The sequence below is a fragment of the Podarcis raffonei genome, chromosome 1 (assembly GCF_027172205.1).
Source record: "Podarcis raffonei isolate rPodRaf1 chromosome 1, rPodRaf1.pri, whole genome shotgun sequence".
Taxonomy (NCBI): Eukaryota; Metazoa; Chordata; class Lepidosauria; order Squamata; family Lacertidae; genus Podarcis; species Podarcis raffonei.
The window spans coordinates 75,588,926-75,615,094 of NC_070602.1; the positions used below are offsets into that span (position 1 = coordinate 75,588,926).

Here is a 26,169-nt window from a genome sequence, read left to right on the forward strand (position 1 = left end):
TATTTGAACAAAAGCCTCTTTAAACCTTCATCTCCTTCATATACAATATGAATGCATTCAATGGGTTGTTGTTTTTTTATTTAAAAAATGGGGTTTCTCCTCCACCTCCTCCTTCACAATGACATTAATCTGCTCTTTTAAAAAATCCTCAAATATCTCCTCTTCTTTGTGAATTTTGATGTCAAATATACCTGGAGGGATATCCTAGAAACAGCAGGATATCCTTTGAATATGGATACCTGTACTTGACATTCAGCCATATTAATTCACTCATATTAATCTGATGCCTGTCAGTTGGTGTTTTTTCAGTATTTTGTAGCTTATTTTGTTTCATATCATTTATAGTCTACCTTTCTTCTGTCACGGAACCCAAGGGAGCATCCATGTGGCTCCATGCTGCAGTGTTTTAGCATTTGACGCAATTGACACTAAAGTAGTAAACATCAATACTGAGATTCTTTTTTTAATACCACAACATTCTACGCTTGAGTCATTATTCCCATCACATTTATTTTTAGGCAATAGGAATGAGCAGATGTGGGTGTCTTACCATGCAGTGCACTGGGATGCAAAAGAAGCTCCAGGAGAATAAGTGTCTCCATTGTAAGTACAGTGACAGTCCTTCACAGCGATGCAACCAGAGCTGCTTATGTCATCGAACACAGTGCCTAAAAGAATAAGGAGGTAGGTTAGGTATCAGTTTCATTGTTTTTAAGATCTATGAGGCACATTACACCATTACACTGACTTTGGTATTGTCATGCCAGACTCCTGATGGCAACCTACCATGTTACCATTTTCCAGTAGCTCGAGAAATTGGCATTGCTGCATTATGTGGGATGTAATCCACTGGGAGCAGTCAAGTACAACATTCCTTGTTTTGCTAGAGTGGATATGCAAGGGAATGTTTGGTTCAGCCAGTCAAAACTTCCTGTCTTCCTGGCCTGGAGCATCCTTCCTTGCATGTGACTAGTAGATGGGCATGACCTTTCCAGACCTGGTAAAATGCAAGTCACGCTGCTACCTTCCCCTTTTCGACCTTCCCGTTTGTCCTGTCTGCTTCCTGCATCACCTGGACTGTACTGCTGGCTGCCACAGCAGTTCCCCATGTTATCTCCCATATGAGGTAAACCTGTTTGTACATGTGTGTAACTTTAAGCCTAAAGCCTGCCTTCAGGGATCACACTGTGCTCTGCCTGATAATGAGTAAAACTACTTTTTGTTACTTATGAATAAGACTGTGGTGTCTTTATTCTTTTAGGAGGGATTCAAAAGAAGTCTTATCAGGAATATTAGAACATATCTCAATCTGGGCAACCCAGATTGAATTGTTTATTGTCTTAAGAAACTCACATGAGTTTGCAACCAGTTTTCTGCTCTGTAAGAAGGGGAATGCACTCTAGCAGAGTGAAGAAACTTGCTAGTGCAAGTTGGGAAGGATATTAATAATCAATATATCCTTTCCTGCCACCCTCAATATTCTCACACATTAAACACCTGTAGTAGTAGTAGTAGTAGTAGCAGTGTGTGTGTGTGTGTGTGTGTGTGTGTGTTCTTGACCAGGTTTGCTTTGTTTTAAGAGCATACAAGCTACCATACTGGATCAGTTCATTGAGCCATCCAACTGAACACCCCACCCTGCCCTCATAAAACTTGACAGTCATTCAATCTCAGCAAAGTTCACAGGGATTTCTTTTCCCCTCTTTCTGCTAATACTAGAACTAAGCATCACCCACTGAAACTGAAAGTTACTCAGAATAGCACCAGCACTTCAGCATGAATTAAATAAATACATGCATTTTTTAAAAAATGAAAAAGAACGATCTTTTTGATTGTATGTATTTCTGGTTTGCCTTTCTGCAAGAGTGTATGACCTTTGCAGCAAGAAGTATTATAAGATAATTGAAAACATTTTAAAAATAAAATTAAAATATGCAAAGAAGTGTGCATATATTAAATTTTTAATTTGCCTATCCACAAAAGCACTCTATAAAGATATATAGAAAAAACAAGATCCAAAATAAATCCAAAAGTGGGGGGGGGGGATTAAGAACCACCCTTAATTTTCATAGCAGAGGATAGCAATCATGACTATCTCATTTAAAACTGTAACTGAGGAAGCTGTTTTCTATGGAAAGCTATTAATATCCAGAGCCCCTGCTGTCAGCCTAATGTTGTTTGTTGACTTACCTGGTGGACAAAAGCAGCCATCTGTACAATGATCTTCACAGAGCTGGGACCTTTCGGGATTGGTACAAGTATTAGAACAGGGGGAGCCACATTCCTGGTGTACCATATTGAAAGGGCATGTCTTGGCTGAAAGGAGACATGAATTAAGAAACATTAGATGACCCACTATGTAATTTTTGTGTTGGTTGTTTTCTTGAGGTGAAATTGCTTTAAACAAATGGTGTTTTATGTTCTGGTGAGGTTTTTTTTTTAAGCAGGAGTATGGAAAACAAGCCCAGTGAGGGGAAAATTAAGAAACTGGGTATATGTATACTAGGCAGAGACAAGAAAGCACACTTCTAATACATGAAGAACTGTTGCACCAAACAGGGAAAAATTGTGTCTTCTGCTGCCCCAGAGGACAGGACTAAATCAAATGGGCTTAAGCTACAGGGGGTAGACTTCAGTGGAACAGGAGGAGAATCTTTTTTGATGGAAAGTTCTATTCAAGAATGGAATCCATTGCATGGGGTTGGAGAGTTCCCTCTCTCACTAGAGGTCTTTAAGCAGAGGCTGGGCAACCATCTGTTGGGCTTACTGGATTTCTGTATTAAGCAAAGGATTAGGCTAGACGGCCTACAACAGTGCCCCCCACATTATGATTAATTGAGTCTGACCCAGAGAGGCGGAAGTGCCTTTCAGAGATACTTACCACACAGATCTTCTGTCCTCCATTCCATTGGCAGTCCACCAGCATGGGCACATTGCCGGGAATATTCAGCAAAGGTGTTGCAAATGCAATAATCAGTGGCAGACTTATCACAGCTGCACAAGTCTTGTACACAAGCATCAATGTAATCTTGTACTTCAACCAGTGCATTGCAGCCCATGAATGCTTCACCAGTCAATACTGTTTGGCAGACAGTACTCTGGAAGTAGGAAATAGACAGTGTGTAAAATCAATGGGCTTCATAAAGCGCCAGTTAGCTATTGAACTACTACTGATTTTAACCAATGATATTTGTAAGTTAGCATTTATTTCCAAAAGTTCATTGTCTCAGTGTCTTTTGCATTCCCTGAAGACAAAGCAAAGGGAAAGAAAATATCAGATCTCCCTTAAAAAGAAGGTACAACAAAAAGAATCCTTACAAACTCCTGACTGCAATTGCTTGCAGCTGAAGGGGCAGGATCTTGGCATTCTTCGGTGGGTCCATCCATCTTCTGCATGTTTCCAAACTGCACAGGATTCAGTTTGATGTCTGCAATAAGTATGAATAGCATTATTTTCAAAATGGTCATCCTAAAATTGTAGTTAGAGCAGGAGTAGATAGGGTACAGCCAACCCTACTGGTTCAGGGTGGCACAGGCCACATCTTTATTTTCTTTATGCCAGATAAGTTTGGCAGATGGATGTAGAAGCAAGAGCTTGAGCCCATGAGGTGACAGCCAGGTCAACTACTGGAAAGATATATTTTAAAAGTCCCCACCCCTACCCATTTACCTCAAGAAAGCCCAGATTCTTGTCCCATACCTATGCATTAACAAATTCCAAGTTGTGATTAATCTAACAGCTATAGTTCCTACTAAGGTCACTGAGGTTAAAGTAAAAACACCCACATCTGTCTGCATCATCTTGTTGGCAATCCCAACCAAGATGCCTTCCTGGCCACATCAAACCAGAAGTTGCTCAAGATCCATGGTGAATTCCCTGCTGGATGGGCTGTTATCCTTTAGGACAGATGGATTGGTGCATAACACCAAAAACAGAATGTAGGTCTGCCCTCTTTCAAACTTCCATGAAGGAATCCTACCCACGTCTGCCTTGAAAGATCCTGCATCACAGACTAGCACTATGTAGTGGCATAGGTCAGGGAGACAAGATATAGCCAGGTCAGAAACTTGGAGGAGGATGTTCTCTGCTACATCATTACTCTCCTTGCTTGACACAAACTCAGGAAAGGGCCATAGCTCAGTGGTAGAGCAAGTGTTCTACATAGAGAAGGCCCCATGTTCAATTCCTGGTGTCTCCTGGTAGTACTAGAAGAGACCCATGTCTGAAACCTTAGAGAGCTGACACCAGCCAGCATAGACAGAGCTAAGCTAGATGGACCAATGGTATAAGGCAGCTTCCTATGTTCGTATATTCGAAGTTGGGAGCCCCATTCCCACATTAAAAAAAAAAAATACTCATGTTTTAAAGATGTAATAGACCATTTACAGAATTAGCTACAAAAAGACAGGGAAAACAAAGACTGCAATTTTTGCAAGAGATCACTTCAACAGACGAGCCTTGGTCCTTTTAAAATGCCACACAGCCTTTCACAAGTGTTTGCCAATATAAACATTGCCGTCTTACAAATGAACTTTCAGAAGCAATAACAACAGAACTGCCTGTGTGCGTTGTTGTGGGGGGGGGGTTGTATACTTACTGTTAGAAACAAATTCATTGAAAGTTGAGATTCCATTGAAGTCTCCACAAAGTCCACAAGTCTGATTAGCATATTTCTCATTCAGTTCAAGCTAAAACAAATGGGGGAAGCAAGAGATAAGTATAGTGAAATCACAGAGTGTTGAATATGATGAATAAAAATGAGAGCTGATGGCTGGTTTTGCATGAGAGTGGTGAACAACTGATGTATAGATGAACCCTGATTGAGCTTGTAAATATTTACTACCTGACTGAGCTAATTTTGAATGGCTCATTTTGATTACTCTCTATTCTTAGAACAGTTTCCCCTTCTTCCTTGAACCCTTCCCCACATCATCTTCCATGTTGGTCTGACAGGCTCCCCAACCCCCTGGAACAGATTTGAGTGGGGGCATGTGGGGCTGAAGAGAGAAGAGGGAAATGAAAAAAAAAAAAGGAAGCACACTCATCACTTCTGTCTGTAGGAGTGTCTGGTTAGTGCAATTCTGCCCCTTCAAGTTTTGATCCAACCCACTGAATTAAGATATTAACATGATGAAACATAATGACCAGACCACCAAAGAAATGATACAAGAACTCAAGAGAGCAAAGGGATATACTGAATAATCATTCTGGTTCACAATATCAGGCATGACTTATGAAGTCACTCATGAGTAAACTGAAACAAAAACAAACAAACCCCTTTTTTAAAAAATCTCAAGAGTTATAGCTATCTTTACATTTCACTTTTAAAATAGTATGAATTTAAGTGTGGGATTGTGCTTGTGCTTTTATCTTCTAAACTGTGCGGCTCAAGACCTTTCTCTAAAAGATATGCACTCAGGAATGCTGATTACATGAGAAAAGCGATTAATTTTTAGCAACAGCTTTCATCTTGTTTCCCCCCTCTTTACTAAGAAGAAGGTAATCTTGCATTAGGTAATCTTCGATGCCGAATACAGGCAAATTTGTTTTTTCCTAATTTCAAAACGAAATGGAGGGCATCACATCTAAACTGCAAATACTTTTAATCACCACTTACTTGCTAACAAACACATGATAAATAGTGTCATGGTTGTTCGTTACAAAACAGCATATTGAGCATTCATATTCTTACCAGAAGGCCATCCTCTTGGTTCCACATGATCACCAAGCCTAGCTTGGAAACAATTTTCAGGTAACCTGAGACTGTCTCCATCAAGATTCCCAAGTGGCTGTAGGGCAGCTGGACACTGGAGATAAAGCAAATTGCAACTGAAGGTGGCAAATAGAAAACCTCTCGATGACAAAAACCTAATTCATCTTTTTAAGAACATTCATGGCACCCCTTCAATATAAACAGACACATGGTTCAAGCATATGAAACTACCCCATTCTTATATGACTTGAAGACTGATGTGGCCCAGGTCTAACCATGACTATTCTCATGCAAAGACACTTTTCTCTTAACACTTTCACTTATAAATCAGCCTTATTCCAGCACTTTAGGTGCCTGATGATAGGATCGTTGCTCTCTGAAAACACTGGAGCCTGTGAACTACAGCTACAACCAATAAAAGCTGTGGCATTTATAACCCACCTTGGACTATGCATAGCTGTTTGCTCCTGTACCACACAGCCACTCTGTGTTGTTGGCCCCAATAGCATTAATAAGGTCGTTAGTAAAGTAACTGAACTTACTGTTCTGCATTGACAGTAATGGAGTGTGGCGTCAGTTCAATGGCTGCTCCATCAATTTTTATGATGATATGGCTGATAATGGCAGCATTCTCAACCACAGAGCGCCTTATTTGGACGTTGAAGTCTTCATAATCAGATTTGCAGTGGGAGGAAAAGACGTAGTTGCAGGTGCCAGGGAAATGGTAGATGTCCCCATCAAAGGTCTTGAAATGGAAGTTGCCCCATGTGCTACACACTCTCCCATTGTGAGCAGAGTTTCCGGCTGTGGATTCAAAATAATCTGTAAGGTTCTACCCAAATCCTTCGCTCACCCACCCACCCACCTATCCATTCATCCAAGAATCATCCTCAGTTTATCTTCAAAATCTACATTTCTATAAAATATGGCCACATGGTATTCTTTTATTTGCGCTTGATCTGTTGTTTGATCTTGAAGGGAAGCCCATGGGTTGTTTCCCTTTCCTTTGTTTCTCCCTAGTCCATTTCTAACCGATATGATACTAAGGTTCAGTTTTGCAATCTTCCTTTCTGGAATACAGCTGCTAAAGAACCTTTGAAGTAAATGGAATGGAACTTGAATCAGTGGGAGGAATCCAACTTCTTGCTAATGGAATAGTTCCGTCAAGGAAAGCATTTCAGCTTGCCATATGTAATAACCCCCCTCTCTTCCACCCCACCTCCCCAACCCCAATTTGGGCACTCTCCCAACTCGCCAGAGCCAATGGCGGTGGGGGAGGACACAGGGGAGATGGGGAAGAGGAGCGGGGGAAGAGCCCCATTGCACAAGTGGAAGTCCTTGCATAGGGCTGCCACTGATAGGACTCATTTGTTGAAGTTCACCCAGTGAGTGGAAGATTATTGTCTAAAACACAAGAATGTGGTTTGTGGTTCACTTACCTTTCACAGCCAGAGTTGTTCTCATGGGAGGGATGATGGTCACAGGAGGACTACGAGATGGTTTGACAAAAGCTGATGGAAATAAATATGATTACAGCTTGTACCAGCATTTCCATAATGAAATAATAGAGAGATATCTCCAAATCAATTTGATGAATAAAGCTCTAATGCAGCTTCCCCCTGCCTGGCGCTCTCCAGACCTTCTGAACTACAACTTCCACGATCTCTTACTGTTGGCCTTGATGGCTGGGGCAATGAGAGTTCAACTATGATTCTCAATTCCCCCCCCCTTTCTATTCTGGGTAGTGTGGCTTTTAAATGCAAATTCTAGTGAGCTATTAAAGGATTCTAAGGTAGAGGCCAAGTGGCTGGTGATGAAATCCTGAGATTTGTCATACTGATAGCCCAATTCTGTGCATAGTTTACCTGAAAGTGATTCCCCAGTGAGTTTACTGAGATTTCTTCTCAAGTAAGTAGGCACAAAATTTCTGCTTAAAATTTTTTTTCTTAACTAAGTGTTCGGATATGCACATGAGGAAAGTATTGGTGTGACACTACCTACCACTTTCTGCAGAAATAAAATGTCAAAAGTGTTCTGTCAGAATTGGCACCAAATACAACTTGTCAAAATAACCAAAATGGTGCCAACTTTACTCATGTAATGAGGCTTTTCTCATGTGGGGCATACGGTAACTTGAATATGATACCAGCCTCTTCCAGGTAAAACTACACACATTGTAAATTAATTGCTTTCCCTTTGCTTTGTGAAAGGGCATCACATACACTGTGAGCAACGTGAGAGGGATTAAATCCTTTCACTGTGTTTGGCTCAAACAAAATGTGATTATATTTTATGGAATATCTTGTTTCTGAACTTGCATACAAAGAGATTTGCGCTGGATGTATCTAGGCATAACAAACAGCAGGATCTATAATAGCATGGTCTTGGTTTGGATTACATGTAACATGAAGCCATCATATGTTGAATCAGAGTTGTTTGTTTGAATATTCAAAGCTGTAGTCAAACAGATTAAGCATGGTTTGTTTTCTGGTCACAAACTATGGCACACCATGGTTTGTTGTTGGCTTCTCAGCCATGGCTTATTTTAACAAAGGTTTGACATTTTGTCCAAACCCAGCAGCCTTGCTGCTTTACCTTGGTTCATTTGGCCATCCTGCCTGAGACAATTGCCAAGTTACAGAGGCAGAAGGCTAGAAACAAAACATACTTTGGGAAAATAAACTGTGGCTTGCTTACTTGTCTATAAGATGATATGTTGTGGTTTGTTAACCTAGCCATGGTTTAAAGAAACCATGGTTTAACTGTGTGTGTAATTATAGCCGTTTTGTGTTGCTACACTGAAGTAGGAGTTCATTAAACCTGGTGTGAGAGGAAAGGATATCAGCATTTGATGGTTTCCCACAGGCATCAGGGTGGCCACTGTGAGAAGAGGATGCTGGACTAGGTGGGCCATTGACCTGATCCAGTAGGTTCTCCTTGTCTTAGCCTCTTTTATCATTTCTGAAATCTCATTATGGGCTAGCCATGATTCAGGAATTACTTCCAGATATTCCTACATCAGTGCTTGCCCCTTTGCAGTAAAAACATAGATTCTGTTCAACACAAGGGCTATTGCAACATACAAGAAGAGAGGAGGAAATAGCGGATTTCCTCCCTTCCCACTAGAATTTACCAACACTTGTAGTTTATGTGGGACTGAGGTACCAGTCATATACAGTTTTTTATGTAAGAATTTCTACAGTTTGAAACATAAAGCTTTCTACAGTTCCCCCAGAAAGTCCCTCTTTTGTGTGTTGTTGTTTGTTGTTTGTTTTTGTTTTTTTGCAAAAATATAAAAGATAATGAGATGCAGAAAAGTTATATAAAAAAATTACTTAGTGCAAGACTTAGCCTGCCTTTAAAAGCAATACAAAACTAACTCCGTGTATCTTGGATGATTCAAAATGTGAATAGTCCTGATCTTTTATAGCTCCTACCATAAATAGAATACAGTATATGAAATGAATACCATAGTTTATTTTAAGAACCACTTTGGTTATCATTTGCATAACTTGTGTCAAAAAAATTTACCTAAGAATTCTTTAATTCTGTTTAACTGGGCAATATCCAAAGTTAGTCATACTCAGAGATGACTCATCAAAATAAATTGATGTAAGTAATTAAGTCCATAAATTTCAGAGGGTCTACTCTGACTTTGTTGGCTATTCCCCATAGTTTGTAGATTGCACAGAGTGTGAAACCCAATTAATGTTAGATTAAGGCAAAGCAAGAGATAATCACCTATTTCTCAGAACAGATAAATTTGTAAATTGCACAAAGTGATAAAAGCCAGTGTTCAACAGCACATTTAACTCTTCCATTGAATTTAAAGGGGCTTTGTATTGTTTTTAACACTCAATTGAAAGCCGCCCAGAGTGGCTGGGAAGACTCAGCCAGATGGGCGGGGTATAAATAATAAATTATTATTGTTATTATATTACAGACTTTGGCTGGGTCATGGGCTGTGTTCCTTTCTGAATCTCTTTAACTTTGGCTTCTCCCTGTCAGTTCTGTTCAAGCTGTCATTGTTACTTTAGCTAAAAGGGAGCCAGTTTTTAAGCATATTGTGTAAAATGGACAATGTGCAATTTATTGTAGAAGCGAAGGTGATCTAGCCGGTGAGCCATGCAAACAGCTTTCTCTAATTATTCAAAAACACAATCTAACATTCTTAGGCATTTCCAAAATGATAAAATTACTATGCAGATATGCTGGACCTGTCCCAGTTGGAAGTGATGCAGTTTAGAACTTCTAAGCACAAAGGGATGTATTTAAATGTCCCACTATCTTGGGTGTACCACATGGGTGTACACCCATGCTCACACGTAATATATTTGTGTGCTGCGCAAACACCTATGCAATACAAACATAGTTCTAGATTAGATACCTGCCTCACATGAGGGTGTTTGCTTGCTCTTTGACTGATGGAAATTAGCATAATCTCAAGATAAACAAAACTTTATCCACTGTACACTATCTAAGAATCAAGCCTTAACACCCTACATGTTCCCAAAGATAACAAATTAATAGCTTGAGGAGCTCAGTTTTCATTTACAGAGCAAAAAGGAACAGGTGCAACTCAGAGGGGTGTGCAAGCAATCACTTTGTGAGCTAAAGCAGAAAACCTTTAGCTTCAGTATTGCCTCATCTCTGCCTACTAAGAGGCTGGGATGCAAAACTATGTAGGAATTTAAAGCAGAGACCAAGAATATGGGAAAGACGGAAATAATTATGGCTTGGCAATTGCAAGCATATCTGGCTAGCGCTGGAGTCCAAATGAAGTTAGAAACACCTACGGTCATCATGTGTCGGCTGCACAGATGGATAGTCGTAATTTGACTGCTGCTGCTGTTGATCATACTGCTGGTCTTCATACTGGGATTGCTGGTCTTCATACTGGGATTGTTCAACCTGGGTGTTGACTGTGGCAACAGTTAAAACAGTGAGAAAGGGACTGCAACAATTCTGCTAACTAGCAAAAGGCAATGGCACAGGATTTGACCAAACTTTAATTCATTTCTTCATTAAAAATATTTTTGCCTGGCCCATCAACTTAACATCTAACAAGCAAAACTACATAGAAAACATCATGGGTGGGGGAACTGGCATCAGCTCAAAATACAATTTTCAAATCATCAACCAGTCTCCTAAAGCCATTCCCTTCCTCTTTCAAAAGCCCAGCTAAACAAAGTTGCTTTTAGCATGCTGTCTGAAACCAAGAATGGAAGGGGCTATGTAAAATTCTCAGGAAAGGGCACTCTGAAGTCTAAGCATCAGTATTTTAAAAGACCTGTCCTATGCTTCAGACCATGGAGGCATATTGTGCATGGGTGTCTCAGCACACAGGCAGGCTCACTTACAAGTAGGCAGGCCCACAGATTTGATCTCATGCTAGCAAAATGAATTTCAATAGAGACAAATGTCAGGTTCTACACTTAGGCAGGAAGAACCAGCTGCACAAATTTAAGATGGGGGACACCTAGCTTGCCAGTAGTACATGTGAAAAGGATCTAGGGGTCTTAGTAGACCACAAGCTTAGCATGAGTCAACAGTGTGATGCAGCAGTAAAAAAAGGAAAAGAAAAAGACCAATGCTATTCTAGGTTGCATCAACACAAGTATAGTGTCCTGAACAAGAGAAGTAATAGTACTGCTCTGTTCCACCTTGGTCAGACCACACCTGGAGTCTTGTGTCCAGTTCTGGGCATCTCAATTTAAGGAGCATATTGGAAAGCTGAAAGCTATGCAGAGGAGGGCAACCAAGATTAGCAAGGGCCTGGAAACAAAGCCTGATGAGAAATGGTTGAGGGAATTGGGTATGTTTAGCTTGGGAATGAGCAGGCTGAGAGGAAGGATAATAGCCTTCTTCAAGTATCTAAAGAGCTGTCACATGGAAGATTGTTGGGTTGAAATAAGATGGACCAAGCTTGTTTTCCCCTGCTCTGGAAAGTAGGACCTGAACCAATGGCTTCAAGTTACAAGAAAGGAGATTCTGGCTAAACATCAGTAAGAACTTTCTGATAGTAAGAGCTATTCAACAGAGGAACAGACTCCCTCATAAAGTTGTGGATTCTTCTTCATGGGAGGTTTTTAGGCAGAGGTTGGATGGCCATCTGGCAGGGATGCTTTAGTTGAGATTTCTGCATTGCAAGGGGTTGGACTAGATGACCCTCAGGGTTCCTTTCAAGTCTACAGGTCTATGATTCTACGATTATCTGTGGCTTTCCCATTTGTAAAGCATCAGATGCTTTCAGTTGTTAGAGAGTTCACTCCACTGGACAAAGCATGTGCTTTACCACTGAGCTCTGACCCTTCCCAGCAGAAGCAGAGTATCAAGGCAGCAGACCTTTCCCACTCTCCCCCTCACGCCACACAACTGATACTCTATTCAGATTTGTACTGCATGAACATGGAGGTTCCACTTAATTATTATGGTTAACAACCTGCTCTCCCTGACTGGTTTTCTGCTCTTCTTAAGGTGATGAAGGACTTTCTCTTATCTATCCTGAATCAAGTGCTAATCAGTTTTGTTGGGTAACTCCCTGTTCTGGCATGAGAGAGGGAGAAAATACCTCTCTGTGTCCACTTTCTCAACACAATCCATGCTTTTGTCAATCTCTAGAATTCACCCTTTAGTTACCTTTCTTTTCTGAAGAAAAAAGCCCCCTTCTTTTCTGAGCTCACGTTTCCTGAGTGGGAAACTGCTCCAACCCATTAATCCCTTGAACTGACCTTGCCCAGTTATTGAGATAAGGTGGCCAGAACTGTGCAGAATTCACGTTCACCCACACTTCCCCTTGTCCCATGCCTAGAAAGCATGAGTCTCAGGAGTTTTCCACTTGCCAGACTGCTTTCCCTAGGAAAACCTGCCCTTTCCCACTGAAACAGAGCAATCATCAATTAATGGAAAATCCAGTTGACATTTGCTGTGATTCAGTTGTAAGGAGCGAGTTTCCCCGGAGGAAAGTGGTGGGACAAGATAAGTGTGGATAGGTCCTTCCAAATGCAAGTACACCACAGACTTATATAAAGACACTGGTGTGGATCAAGAGACTTAGTGGAGCAGACCCACTGAATGGGGCTTATATTGGTCCGGAGGAACTTTACCCCATTGATTTGAAAGAGAATAAAGCATGATTAACTTAGTCTGGATCTAACCCATTCTGACACATTGCCTGTTCTATTTCCAATCCCTTTCATAACAAAACCCTAAGATGGATTTTGCCCTTCAACTGCTGCAGCATCCTGAGTTGACCAAATTATACCAAAACATGAACCAGTTGAATCAGCCTTGGGCAGCTTCCTCTTCTAGACCACCCGCCTTTAAAACCCCCCCCCCAAAAAAAAACCCCAACAAACTTTCCCTTACTTGCATACAAATCATGTGCAATTCTCCCTGAAACAGCTGTCCTGAATTCTATGCTATTTATTCAGTATAAATGGGTAGGAGATCTTAAATAAGACAGATTTGTAATGATAGTGATGTAGTTCATTCCATGTAGCCTACACCAGCTGTCCTGTGGTGAAGTATTCACTGTATTTTCTGATGCCCACATAGAATATTGTAGCTGTAAGTGGAAACCATCCTGTTTCAATACACATTTGCAATTGAAGGGGAAGAGAGAGAAGTCATTAACTCAAGAACACTCTCTGTGGATGCACTGCTGAGGAAATAACTGGCTCTGGGCTTGCCTGGTTTAGTTTTCAAATAGCTATGTATTGTGCTATTTTCAGAACCTAGAGTTTGCATCCATTTTTGCTCTAGGCTCAGAAAGAAAATGTGAATGGAACTGGTTGACTCTTGAAATTGTTCTCCATCGAAGATGCTGATAGAAGGAAAGAAGCTTTCAAACCTGTGTTTCCCTTAAAAGTATTGTCTCATTTTCGCAGAGCATTTTAGTTCCATGGATCACAATGGTATGTCCCTTATTTCAGAATACTTTGATTCCATGGAAGGCCACAGAAAAATGCTCCACCGGCACAAAGTCCTATTCTGGTACCCCTTTCTGTATGGCTGATCTCAAACATAACTGGATTTAAACTGGAACTCAGTTCATCAAAGTCAGCAAGAGTTTTGCTACTGACTTCAAAAGGCTTAATGATGCAGTCATATGGTTTTACAAAGAATATATACAATTCTCTCTTTGTCTTATTAACCTGCCAGGTTTGCTCCTTTCAACAATCACATTTTACAAACCTCATTTGTGCTAGCAAAAATCAATCAGTGTCTGAGCGTAAAAGATGAAACCAATTTTTAATGGCTTTTATACTGAGGCTGATCTACTTACTGATCATGGCCTATTGATCTACCAAACGACTGCCTCAGGGCACTGGGGCAGTTAATTTTGTATCCCTGAAACCTGAGCATATTGTCTTTAGAATGGTGATAGGAAAATAGAGGGCAAATATATTTAAAGTCCTGATTAGATTTAATGAGGCAAAGCAAACAAAATCACTGTAAAGTCCTTCGGACCATGGAGAAAGCAGGCACTAGCTGTTGCCCAGGGAATGAAGTTCTGTTAAAATTTCCTACCTTTTTGGCATGTTAAGGCGATCACTATCATTGGTATCCATAGTGGTATCCTTGCCCCCCTGCCTGTCCCCATCTTGGCTGGGATTCGGCAACAGGTACCGAACGACAGGCTTCTGAGGAGGCACCTGTCTTTTGATGACTCTTATATAGCAGGAGTGTGGACTTTGGCTCAGTTCCCAGATTGTTTCACAAGTTTCCTAAGAGGTGGGGCTTCAGAGATTTTTAGCAGGTGCATAGGTAAATAGATGATGCTCCCCCCCCTTTTTTTTTTACTCTGTCAGGGGCTGGCCAAGTGTATTTGCATCTGGGGAGGAGTATTAATTTTAAGGGACTTTTTTTTCCTGTGAAGGAACTCAGGAGGAACAAGCAGTGGAGAACATCCTTCCCTTGAGGCTAATTTTCATTAAAACATTTTTGGAAGACCTGTAAAACAAATGTAATTTTGGAATCCTTAGAGGAAAGTGGTTGACTTACAGTGTGTGTGTGTGTGTGTGTGTGTGTGTGAAAAAATTGTTCTAGAACATATCTCATGATTGCGGCTCGCATAATTTCAGAAGAGCTTTTGTGTTGATTGCTGTGTTTGCTGGGAATGGCATGATAACTCAAAATTACATGAAGATTAGCAGCCCGAAACTTATTTATTTATTTGCACAATTTTTGGACTACCTTTTCCATCTAGTCAGGAGTGAGTGCTAAAACTAACATTCATTGAAATAGATCATATTAAATAAAAATAAAAACAGAATAAAAATCAAAGCCAGGGCTGGCCCAGGACATTTTGCCGCTCCAGCCCAAACTGAAAATGCTGAATCCACCTCTTACTCCACAGCCACCATTATTCCAAGGGAATAAAAGGAGCCAGAGAGCAAGTGTGGTGTAGTGGTTAAGAGTGGTAGTCTCGTAATCTGGGGAACCGGGTTCGCGTCTCCGCTCCTCCACATGCAGCTGCTGGGTGACCTTGGGCCAGTCACACTTCTTTGGAGTCTCTCAGCCCCACTCACCTCACAGAGTGTTTGTTGTGGGGGAGGAAGGGAAAGGAGAATGTTAGCCGCTTTGAGACTCCTTAAAGGGAGTGAAAGGCGGGATATCAAATCCAAACTCTTCTTCTTCTTCTTCAGAGAAAAGCAGGTGGTAGGTGGGTGGGCAGTGGGTGAGTGGTAGTGGATGCACGGTGGCAGCACCCATCCCAGCTGTCTGGAACCTGCCACCCTGAGGTGATGGCCTCAACACACCTCATAGCCACACAGCCCTGATCAAACTGCTTCATAGCAATAGCCAGACAACATAGGCCATACTGAAAACCAGTAGAGATTAATGAATGGCATTGTCTTTTTAAAAGAAGTATTGAGTTTATGGTAAAACATTATTTGGGAAAATGCCCATTTCAAGCTCCACAAGTTGAAGGGTAACTGTCTGCAGTAGGAAGCCCCCTGGACTCATTGTTTAGATTTAGAACCCTCATTATATGCACCTCAATTGCGTATCTCAAGTATATGGGTGGGTACACATTTAGGAAGGCCTTTGCAAATGGAAGACGTGACAACTCCTCAATCCTTCATGTTTAAACATTCACATTTCCTCAGTTTGTGTATTATTCTGCCCAGTAACCCCCGGCAGATCAGATCTTTGCTATTGCCAAACAGGTAGCATAACTTCCCATAAATATTTAGATATACTGTATAACTTCCCATAAATATTTAGATATACTGTATATCTATCCATATGGTATACATAGAAATGAAAAGGGTCTCACCTCACCATTTTTTCCACATAAAATTTTATGAGCCTGTTTCCCACGTTGCACAGCAGAAATATTTTACCAGCTCTGTAGCTTTACAGGAATTTATTTTAAGAAGGTACCATTGTATTCAGAACAATGTAAATTGTAGACAGTAAGCATTTTTGTAAGCAGGCCAGTGGTTTTATTTAAAGAACTATTACCTCTACCTGCTAGGCTTTTCGATACATGGCATCTCTTGTTGCACAAAAACGAGCGCTTAATTCAACAGATCTAGCCCTGTAAGTCATGTTCTTGCTGAAGGGGATTTGTTTAGGCTTGGCAAATTTGTTTGAGATGGGAGAGGGTGGTGAGACCTTTACAAGGTGACAGAGAATGTAATGTTTCCCTTGTACACCAATTGGCAGTATAATAAATTTGCACTCTACATAAGAATAGCTCAGCAGAGACCATCAATCACCTTTTGCTTCATGAATCAAAACTCTGGGAAAAACCTATTGGCTGGATTAGGGTTACAAGAGATATTAGACAGAAAGAATGAAGCCCAAACAAATGTGGACCGTGTCACAAATTACTCAATAAATTGGATTGTCAACAAGACTCCAAATTACTGGAAGGAAGTGGATTATAATAGGAGAACAACCCAACCAAATACTTTCATATGAACAGTGCAACTCATTTCTGAGCTGTCTTTCACTTTAAGCATTTGTGTCTGTCAGCTAGAGACATTCCAGCCAGACAGGCTGATATGCATTCTATACTCTTTGTTACAGAATTTATGGATGTGAGCTCATTTACCACGGAATCCAGTGGTAAAGCTTGGACTGAACCACTTCAGGCTGTGCAGGCAGAACTAACAGATTAGCACATAACAACTGACAACTCTCTGATAGTCAAAATGAAAATTGGGCAGAATCCTTTACATGCTACCTATTCTGCTAATATATACTGGCAGTCTATGAGCAGAGATGTGTGCAAAAACCAACCATCTTAGAATAAATAACACTAATTAAATACATCTGCATTTTTTAGTTGCATAATTTAATTTGCTGTGAAGGCAAATTATGCCATCAGTAGATTTCTTAAATAACATCCTTCAGGCACAGTACACCCATGTGAAAGGCGCCATTAAAAAGACCTGTTTCCATGGGCAGTCTGATTCTGGGATTTGGTTCATATGGCAACATCGGAAGCAGAAATATGAACCAAGGGCAACTAAAGTGTGGCTTTGTTGCTGGTAAATGCCTGTCCCTCCATCCATTATGTTATAGAATCTGCTTCTATGGTTTCCATGGCCCATAACAACCCAAAGAATGCCACACATAGCGATGGGATCGGGCATTCTCTGCACAGTGGCATAAAAACCATTGAGCATGAAGAGTCAGGTTCTGCTAGCAGTATTCCATAATCTTTGGTGGATTCAGCCCGCAGCCCATGGAGGAAACTTGCATTGAGAAGTTAATTTGTAATTAAATCAACGGCAACTTTAGACTGGCTAAATGTAAGCCATTCTTAAAACAGATGCACAAAAATAACTCAGGTGGAAGATGTTTCCATAGTGCTTGCAACTGATTCCGATAATGACTTCACTCTCACTTCCTGCTTCCCCATACTTTTTACTTCAACTCAACACATCTCTGACCTCCTCAGTTGCTGAAATGCATTCAGGAAACCAGTTGACTGAAGGATTTTAAATATAACAGGCTGCTCAAGGCATCTCCCATTAATGTTTGTGAGGGAGGAATAAATGTCAAGGCTGGCAATGGGGAAGATGCTACAAGAAACAAAGCAGTCAATAGTGCTGAGCATTTTGGTCAGCGGCAAGCACTGTGGCTCTGAGCAAGACAAACCAAGTGGCCATTGTTCGTTTTGTGGCCATTGTTGTTGTTTGCTAAAAAGAAATAATATGAATAAACCAAGCACAACATGAACAAGAATCCAAAAACAACCAGAAAGTATCATCCACATATACACTGTCTATTGAAGTTAGACAGGTCCCAACATTATACACATTTCATCAGATGCTAAAAACTCCTGTCTCTGTTCCCTAGAAGAATGGGTTGACTCACAGATTTCTTTGGGGGAACTGTGTTTAATCTGCATTATTTGTTCTGTTTGTATTGTTTTATACTGATACCATATTTGCTCAAGTTTAGTGGTCTATAAATTTTCCACATAAATACCAAAAGCAAAATTAGAGTGTTGTCATCAATGGAATTAACAGTACAAAAAACATAGAAAAATCAAGTACTTCCAACCATAAGAACGACAAGTAACAATTGACTACATCCTCCTGAAGGTACTTCAGCTGCAAGTGGCTGTTCAAAGGGCCATGGGATATATTAGATCAACTTCTCCAATGCCAGAGACATTAGAAGCAGAGAACTGGTGATGGACAGAGGCAGCCATGGAAACCTCCAATACCCTAGTCCAACCAACATCAAAAGTGGAAGATGTCAGGGATGGACCAGGGATGTGCTGAGGAGAATTAGGTAAAGAATCAGGCAAGCCCACACTCCCCAGGAAGGCGTACTTGATGCCATCACCATTGGTTTTTGACTAATATTTCTATTTCTGTTACCCCCTCAACCATGTAACACTAACACACACATACACACACACTGTTACTTTTATTCATGTTTGATAATTTTGTTAATATCTATTGATTTTATGCTAATCACATAGAGGATTCTGAACGAAGCTGGCCTTTCTGACCCAGCAATTGCACACATTCTATGTGCACATTCCTTTATGGTCTAGGAACAGTGTGCACAAAAGGGCACTGTGGCAGCAGTTCCCAATAGCTGGTTTCTTCATCCAGTGCTTGGAATGGCACATATAATGATTTGGTACTGTCAGAGCTGATTGCACAAAATCTCAAGTCCAGTCCTTAGGACTCTGCATAGACCTGAGGCCAACGGATACAAGCCAGTGGTTTCACACAATGAACATAAATATTAGCAGAGCATCAGCTAATACAATTTATCATTTCTACATGAGCGCCCCAGCAGCTCAGTAGTTCAGTGGTAGAGCATCTGCTGTGCATGCAGAAGGTCCCTCTTAGGTTCAGTCCCCAACATCTCCAATTAGTACTGGGAGAGACCCCCATCTGAAACCCTGAGTTGCTGGTCAGTGTTGGTAACACTGAGCTAGATAGAATATGGTCTGACTTGGTATAAGGCAGCTTCTTGTGTTCCTGTGCGCAACCATTCTGGATTGTAATCATTATGTACATCCTCTTGGAACAACAGTAAAGTTTAGAAATACTAACTGATACGTCATTATATCTCCTCCAATTCTTCATGACTTGGATCATATACAAACTGAAATTCAACCTTAAGATTTTTCTTCTTGCCTTTGTAAAGCAAGATGCACCTTGTACCTGGGATAATTTATATGAGTTGTGTATTCAATGAAATAGAATTATATTGTTCAAAGAAATAATTAAGGAAAAGCTGTAATTAATGTAGCCTTTATTACTTTCAAAGCAACTCGCGAATCCAGCAACCAACTCATTTGACTGAGAACCAAACAGCATCTACAAAGTAAAACGCAAAGTAGGGTGAGATTGAAATCAATGGGGCTTACCCCCATATAAGTAGGATTAGGACTGCATCCTTACTCAGTGCTAGGCCAACACTGCATTTACATAGGAAACTGCCTTATAATGAGTCCAACAACTGCAGAGACAATGATCTGCCCACCTCGCTCTTGTCTGAATCAGCCCATCTAGGTGTGTTGTTTACATTGACTGGCAATGGCTTTCCTGGGTTTCAGGCAAGGGCCCGAGTTTTGATCATATGGATTTGCTGCTGGGATTCAATGTAACATCGTCAACCTATGACTTTCTTTAATATTTCACATGTGTCCATATCACAGGAAATCTGATTATCAGAAATCTGCAGAATGAGTGACTGTTTATAGGTGTAGATTGTCATTGTCATGGGAGAGGGATTCTGAGGAATGAAAGAAAGAGGAAGAAATGTGATTGTTCAACCACTTTGCAATGTCTTAATTATGCAATGAAAGCATATAGTTCTTAGTACCTAAATAAACTGGCAGAGAAATAATATTTTAATATTGGACAGTAAAAATACTGAAATAACTGGACTCTATTTGCCATAGGATGGGCATCCTTTTTTTTTAACTTTCATACCCCTTTTCCTGGCCATATAGCTTAACATTATCCACTGTGTGATTCAGCACAATTGTGCCATAAGCTACAAAGGCAAATGCTACTGACATGTTTCATGGTAAGGATCCACTTGGCTGAATCCTAAAATCCATGAGGAAAGCACCTCCATCAATTCCTGTTCTTCACTCCCAACAATCTCTTGAGACCCCCTCCAAAAATCTGTTCCGGAAGGTGTGGGAGACTTTTTGGAACATCATGGCAGATGAAGCGAGAAGAATTGGCAACAACAACAAAAAAATCTATCCAATTTCCTTAGTGGTAGGCTCTGATGGATTGCAGTCACCTCTATGAACAGAAGGGCTCCTTCAATTTGTGGGGAAACTGTGGTGGATCTAACCCACTATATCAGTTATAAGGGACTTACAGCCCTTCAGTTGCTGCTGGACTGCAACTCCCATCATGTCTGACCCTTGCCCAGGCTGACTGGCTGAGGTTGATAGGAGTGAAGATGTTGATAGGAGTTCAACAAGATGTGGATAGGCACCACTTCCTCCCCTCCCCCTTGCACTAAATGGTGCTCCTGTCTTATCTGTCAAAACTTAACTATATAATTCAGGCTCTTTCCAGGTGCTAATTGTTTTAATTAACTGGGGGTTATAGAGCTTAATTGGTTTCATCAACAAGGTTCTTAGAGCTTAATTGGTTTCATTAACAAGATTTTATAGAGTTCTGTGACAAGGCTCTTACACAGTTTTGCTGCAAGATTTCTTCCAGACCAAAAGAAGAGTTGAAGGAAGGTGTCTAGAGGTGAGGTTGTCATTAAGGGAAACTATAGTTACTGCCTGAGGTTTCTGACCTAAGTCCCCCAGTTCCTTTCCTTCTTGGACTTATCCCTTTCCTTTAACTTTGTCTGTGGTTCATCCCCGCAGATCCTGTGAAGTTACTATTGCAGGTTGTTCCCCCATGGTTTACATTTGCTTTCCAGTAGATAAAGCCTTCTCCTTTGACTCTTGGTAGATCTTTTTCTGAAGTGGAGGGGTAAAGAAAGTTCAAGTTTTTAAAAGCAGAGCTGAAGAATTTAAGAAAAGAGAGCTTGAAAGGGGGGAGGGACATATTTGCAATGTGCTTCAAGATTTACTCTTTATAAAGGGATTTAGATTTTACAGTAATAATGATCAGAGAACTGCCACTTCTGTGCTTCTGAAGGGTAAGCAATGAGACTGGATCAGACTCAAGGACTGAAGTAGACTGCTCTTAGGTTTAGTTAATTCCTCTCATTATCTTGAGAAGCAAAGAAAGGACAAGTTCTGGACAATCACATCCACCCTCCCCACAAAAATCTGCTCTGGGATATGGATTGTATAACTTTTTCTACTTTTCCAGAGATGCTCAATGCATTAGGCTTCTATGCAAGATTCATGAATAGAAATGGTTTAAGAGTTGCAAGTCTGAGACTTTGGTCTGGATTGAGGATCATGAAGAGGAAGTGTAAGATTTCCCTAAAGCTAAAAGTAGGCATTGCACATTTAAAAAAAGATTTAAAAGAGAATATTCTGATTTTCTTTCTCTTTCTTTCTCTCTCTCTTTCTCAATGGGTGAGGGTGACATGAAAATGTATGATGTATGCACCTAGGTTTTACAAAAGGCAAGAGACCTGTTATATAATTCACCCCAAAACAAACCAATCTGAATTCCCATTGATTTCAGGGAATTAAACATGTTCAGCTCTCAAAGAGTACTCGACTGGATGGATGATGCCCAGTATTTGTAAAGGGAGTATGTTTGTTTCCATTCCCACAGTACTTTTAGAGGTATGCCCCCACTTGCTTAAAGCTATTTCCTATCTTTTACACCCAAAGAACTCCCACTACTCTATAAAGCCAATAAGAAATGTAAACTTAATCAGAAAACTGCAGATAAAGTGCTGAAAAGTGTTATGGGACAAAAGCAGTATTGTAATTGAAACATGTGTTTGACATGTATTTACATTGTAGGTGTGTCTATAAATGTTAACAGAGACCCCCTTGGAACTCTTATCCCTTATCAATTTCCTTCAATAGCATTTATTGTAATAATTAAGGCACTGGACTGCTCAGCAATCCTCTGGCATGTTTTCTGAATGGGAGATAATACTTGAGATATATGCAACACACCATTCAAATGTTGCTGACTATAAGAGAGATGGGTTTCATCTTCTATTTATTAATTGTAAGTTCAGCCAACTTTTCAGCTAAAGACTGACTCCCAAGTGACAAACAATTAAAATACAATACAAAAAAAGACCATTTCAGATGTGTCCAGGCATAATGGAAGGGTGCTTAAATACTGCTGTCCTGCCTTGATGGCCTCACTGATGGCAGCTAGTAACTGAAGCAGGAGGACTGCTGCTGCCGCCCAGCAAGGACCATCCTGCTGAGAGCTTGAGGGCCATGCTCCTGCCTCTCTCTACCTGGGCCAGCAAGGACTTTTTGAGTTTGTGTTCCTTGAGTTGGGCAATCAGGACAGATTAGGGAGTCTGCTGGTTTACTGCCCTCCTCGCTACCCAGCAGTCTCCCTGCCTGAGCTGACAGAGCTGGTCTCAGAGGCGGTGTTGAGGACTCCCAGATTGCTGGTTCTGGGAGACTTCAATATCCACGCTGAGGCAGCTGGCTCTGGGGTGACTTAGGACTTCATGGCCACCATGACAACCATGGGGCTGTCCCAACATGTCACCAGCCCAACACACATGGCAGGCCACACTCTGGATCTTGTCTTCTTGACTGGGCAGGAAGAGGGTGATTTGAAGGTGGGGGACATTGACATCAGTGCCTTGGCATGGTCAAATCATTTCCTGTTGAGATTTAGGCTGTCCGCAGAGATAGAGGGCTTTTAGATAGGTCCACCCTCAGATGCTGATGGATCCAGTGGGATTCCAAACGGCTCTGGGGGGTTTTCTGGCTGAAATTAATGGTGTCCATGTCAAAGCCCTGGCTGACCTCTGGAACCCCCAAATGGCTTGGGCTAGTGATACAATCACCCCTGAGTGCCCTCTCCCACTATGTGGAGTCCATTTGGCCCCCTGGTATACTCCAGAGCTTTAGGGCAAGGAAACAAGGTGGGAGATGGCTTGAACACAAGTGGAGCAAAAATCATAATGAATGAAACTGCACTGGTAAGAGCTCAATTATTGAGTCTACCTAGCAGCAGTGAAGGCAGCAAAGAAGACATACTTTGCTGCCTCCATTGCACCCTCATTATGTCGTCTGGCAGAGCTTTTCTGGGTTGTAATGGGGTCTTTTACAGGCTGCTCCAAAAGAGGTAGTAGACCCAAAGGTAGCTCAATGTGACTAGTTTGCAGCATTTTGAGGATAAAATTGCTTGCATCCACTTGACTTTGCTGTTATAGCAGATGAATCTCAAGGGGTGTCCAGAGCACAGTCTAGTCCTGTTATCTTGGATGAATTTCAGTTGGTAAGGCTTCAGGATGTGGACAAGGTGCCCAGATTGGTCAGGGAGACCACTTGCACTCTAGACCCTTGCCCCTCTTGGCTAATAAAAACCAGCAGGGAGGGAACAGCTGGTTGAGCCAGGGAAGTGATCAATGCCTCTTTAAGAGAGGGGGTGGTCCCTGCCTATTTGAAGGAGGCAGTGGTAAAACCTATCCTTAAGAAACCTTTCCAGTTCAGAAAACCTAACTAACTACTGGTCAGTTGCCAATATCCCTTTCCTAAGCAAAGTTCTGGAGTGAGTGGTTGCAGACCAGATCATCCAAGTAGGCTTTTGGAAGAAACTGACTTTCTGGATCCATTTCAACTGGAGTTTAGGCCCGGTTTTGACACAGAAACTGCTTTTGTCACCCTGTATAATGACCTCTGTTGAGAGAGAGACAGGGGAAACATGTCCCTGTTAATTCTACTCAACTTCTCAGAGGCTTTCAGTACCATCGACCATTGTATCCTTCTGGACCGACTGTCCGAACTAGGGGTGAATGGCACTGCTTTGTGGTGGTTCCAGTCCTACTTGGATGATCGTTCCCAGAAGGTGTTGCTTGGGGAATGCTTTTCAGCCCCGTGGAACCTTCAATGTGGGGTTCCAGAGGGCTCAATCCTATCTCCTATGTTGTTCAACATCTACATGAAAATGCTGGGTGGTTTAGAGTACATTGCCAGCAGTATGCTGATGACACTCAGCTCTTTACATCTGCAGTTGAGGCAGTGGAAGTGCTGGACCAGTGTCTTGCCTCGGTAATGGACTGGATGAGAGCCAGCAAACTGATATTCAACCCAGATAAGACTGAAACACTGTTGGTGGGTGGTACCCTAGACCGGGAGAGAGATCACCTGCTCTTGATGGGCTTACACTTCCTCTGAAGGAGCAGGTTTGTAGCTTGGGGGTACTCCTGGATCCTTTGCTGTCACTCGAGGCTGAGATGGCCTCAGTGTCCCGGAGTGCCTTCCATCAGCTTCGGCTGGTGGCCCAGCAATCTGGACAGGGATAGCCTAATTACTGTTGTCTATGCTCTGGTAACCTCAAGGTTAGATTACTGCAATGTGTTATATGTAGGGCTGCCTCTACCTGGCCTCAGATTCAGAAACTTTAGCTAGTGTGGAATTCAGTGGTCAGGTTGCTCACCAGAGCAAGACAGTCTGAGTATATTACACCAATCCCGGTCAGACTGCACTGGCTACCAATTATTTCCAGGCCCAATTCAAAGTGCTGGTTTTGAACTATAAAGCCTTAAACGGCTCAGGACTGTAATACCTCAAGGACCACCTCTTTCTATATGAACCTACCCAGACTCTGAGATCATCTTCTGAGCCCCTTCTTTGTGCGTCTCCTCCTTGAGAGGTCCAGAGGGTGGCAACACGAGAACAGGCCTTCTCTTCAGTTGGCTCCCCATCTGTGGAATGCTCTCCCCGGGGAAGTTCGCCTGGCACCTTCATTATACACCTTTTGGCGCAAGGCAAAAACGTTCCTTTTTAACCAGGCTTTTGGTTGATTGACATCCTATGCCCTTTTAAATTCTGGTGGGGGTTTTCTTGGGGGGGGATTATTGGGTGGTGGTTGTTTTTATTTTGATTATTTATTTTGTGGTTTTATATTTTGATTTTATTCTGTGAACCGCCCTGAGACCTCCGGGTATTGGGTGGTATATAGATTCTAATAACAATAATGAGGAGGAGGAGGAAGAAGAAGAAGAGGAGTCTGGCCACCCCCAATTTGTAACAGTATAAAGAGCACTTTTCTTTCTTGTGGGGTGGAATGTTACGCTTCTATGGTTGATTCTTAGGAAGGTTAGAAACTTTTAGGATAGGTTCATGTTAAAAGGTGCCTTTCCTGGCCACTACCAATGCAATGTGGAATATTGTGTGCCAATAGCCTTTCATGAGAGGTTTATCTCATGTTAATATTGACAGAAAGGGCTGGTTTGAGTTGTTCGCCTTATCAACACACCTTTCTTGATAAAGCCCCAATGGTGGCTGTAAGTATTCCATTGTTTCCAACATCTTTGTAGAGATGTGCATAGGCAGAATATTTTTTTGTGCTCTGGAAAGAAATAGAATGTGAAGATTTCCTATCAGTATGCCATAGCAAGAGCTTGGATCATGGGAGGTTTTGAAACCACTGTGGCCAGCCTGCTAAAGCCCTCTCTTTCCTTTCCTTCTCTTCCTCTACACCTGGGAGAGAATGGGAAAAGGTAAATTTGCTTTTATGGTGTGGGTCTAGATGGTATGGAACACCTTTGTATGCTCATTCATTCACTCTGATTCACTAAAGCAAATGGGTGGGAAAGCCTTTCAGTGCTGACAATATTTGGTTTCAATTCAATGCCTCTGAGAAGCTGATTCTCATAAAGTAGTACAAATCTGGAGTTATTTCTCTGACGCTAGTTGTCTTTAAGGGGGCGCGATGCAACATTTGCTGGAAAATACAGTGTTCCTATGTTTGGCCGGGGAGGGTGGGAGGGTCCCTAAGTGATGGTTTCTGAGATGTCTTGACATGTGTTTCTGATAAGCTGGTTTGACAAGCTTATAGCAGTGGTGGGCAACCTCCAGCCCATAGGGCTAATT

The 26,169-nt window shown here is 41.5% G+C and overlaps 1 protein-coding gene across 1 annotated transcript in view; it reads right to left on the minus strand.

Annotated features, from left to right (window-relative positions):
• Positions 1–14,353, minus strand: part of MUC5AC (mucin 5AC, oligomeric mucus/gel-forming) — a 60,722-nt gene extending 46,369 nt beyond the window's left edge. Inside the window, exons 1-10 of the mRNA XM_053394490.1 lie at positions 14,247–14,353; positions 10,511–10,636; positions 7,154–7,225; positions 6,257–6,518; positions 5,694–5,808; positions 4,599–4,689; positions 3,319–3,428; positions 2,882–3,098; positions 2,191–2,316; positions 551–668 (exon numbers count right to left, since the gene is read on the minus strand). Of these exons, the coding sequence (XP_053250465.1) occupies positions 551–668; positions 2,191–2,316; positions 2,882–3,098; positions 3,319–3,428; positions 4,599–4,689; positions 5,694–5,808; positions 6,257–6,518; positions 7,154–7,225; positions 10,511–10,636; positions 14,247–14,319 (1,310 nt within the window). The 5' untranslated portion in view covers positions 14,320–14,353. The remainder of the gene's footprint in view (positions 1–550; positions 669–2,190; positions 2,317–2,881; positions 3,099–3,318; positions 3,429–4,598; positions 4,690–5,693; positions 5,809–6,256; positions 6,519–7,153; positions 7,226–10,510; positions 10,637–14,246) is intronic.
• Positions 14,354–26,169: the final 11,816 nt, after the last annotated feature.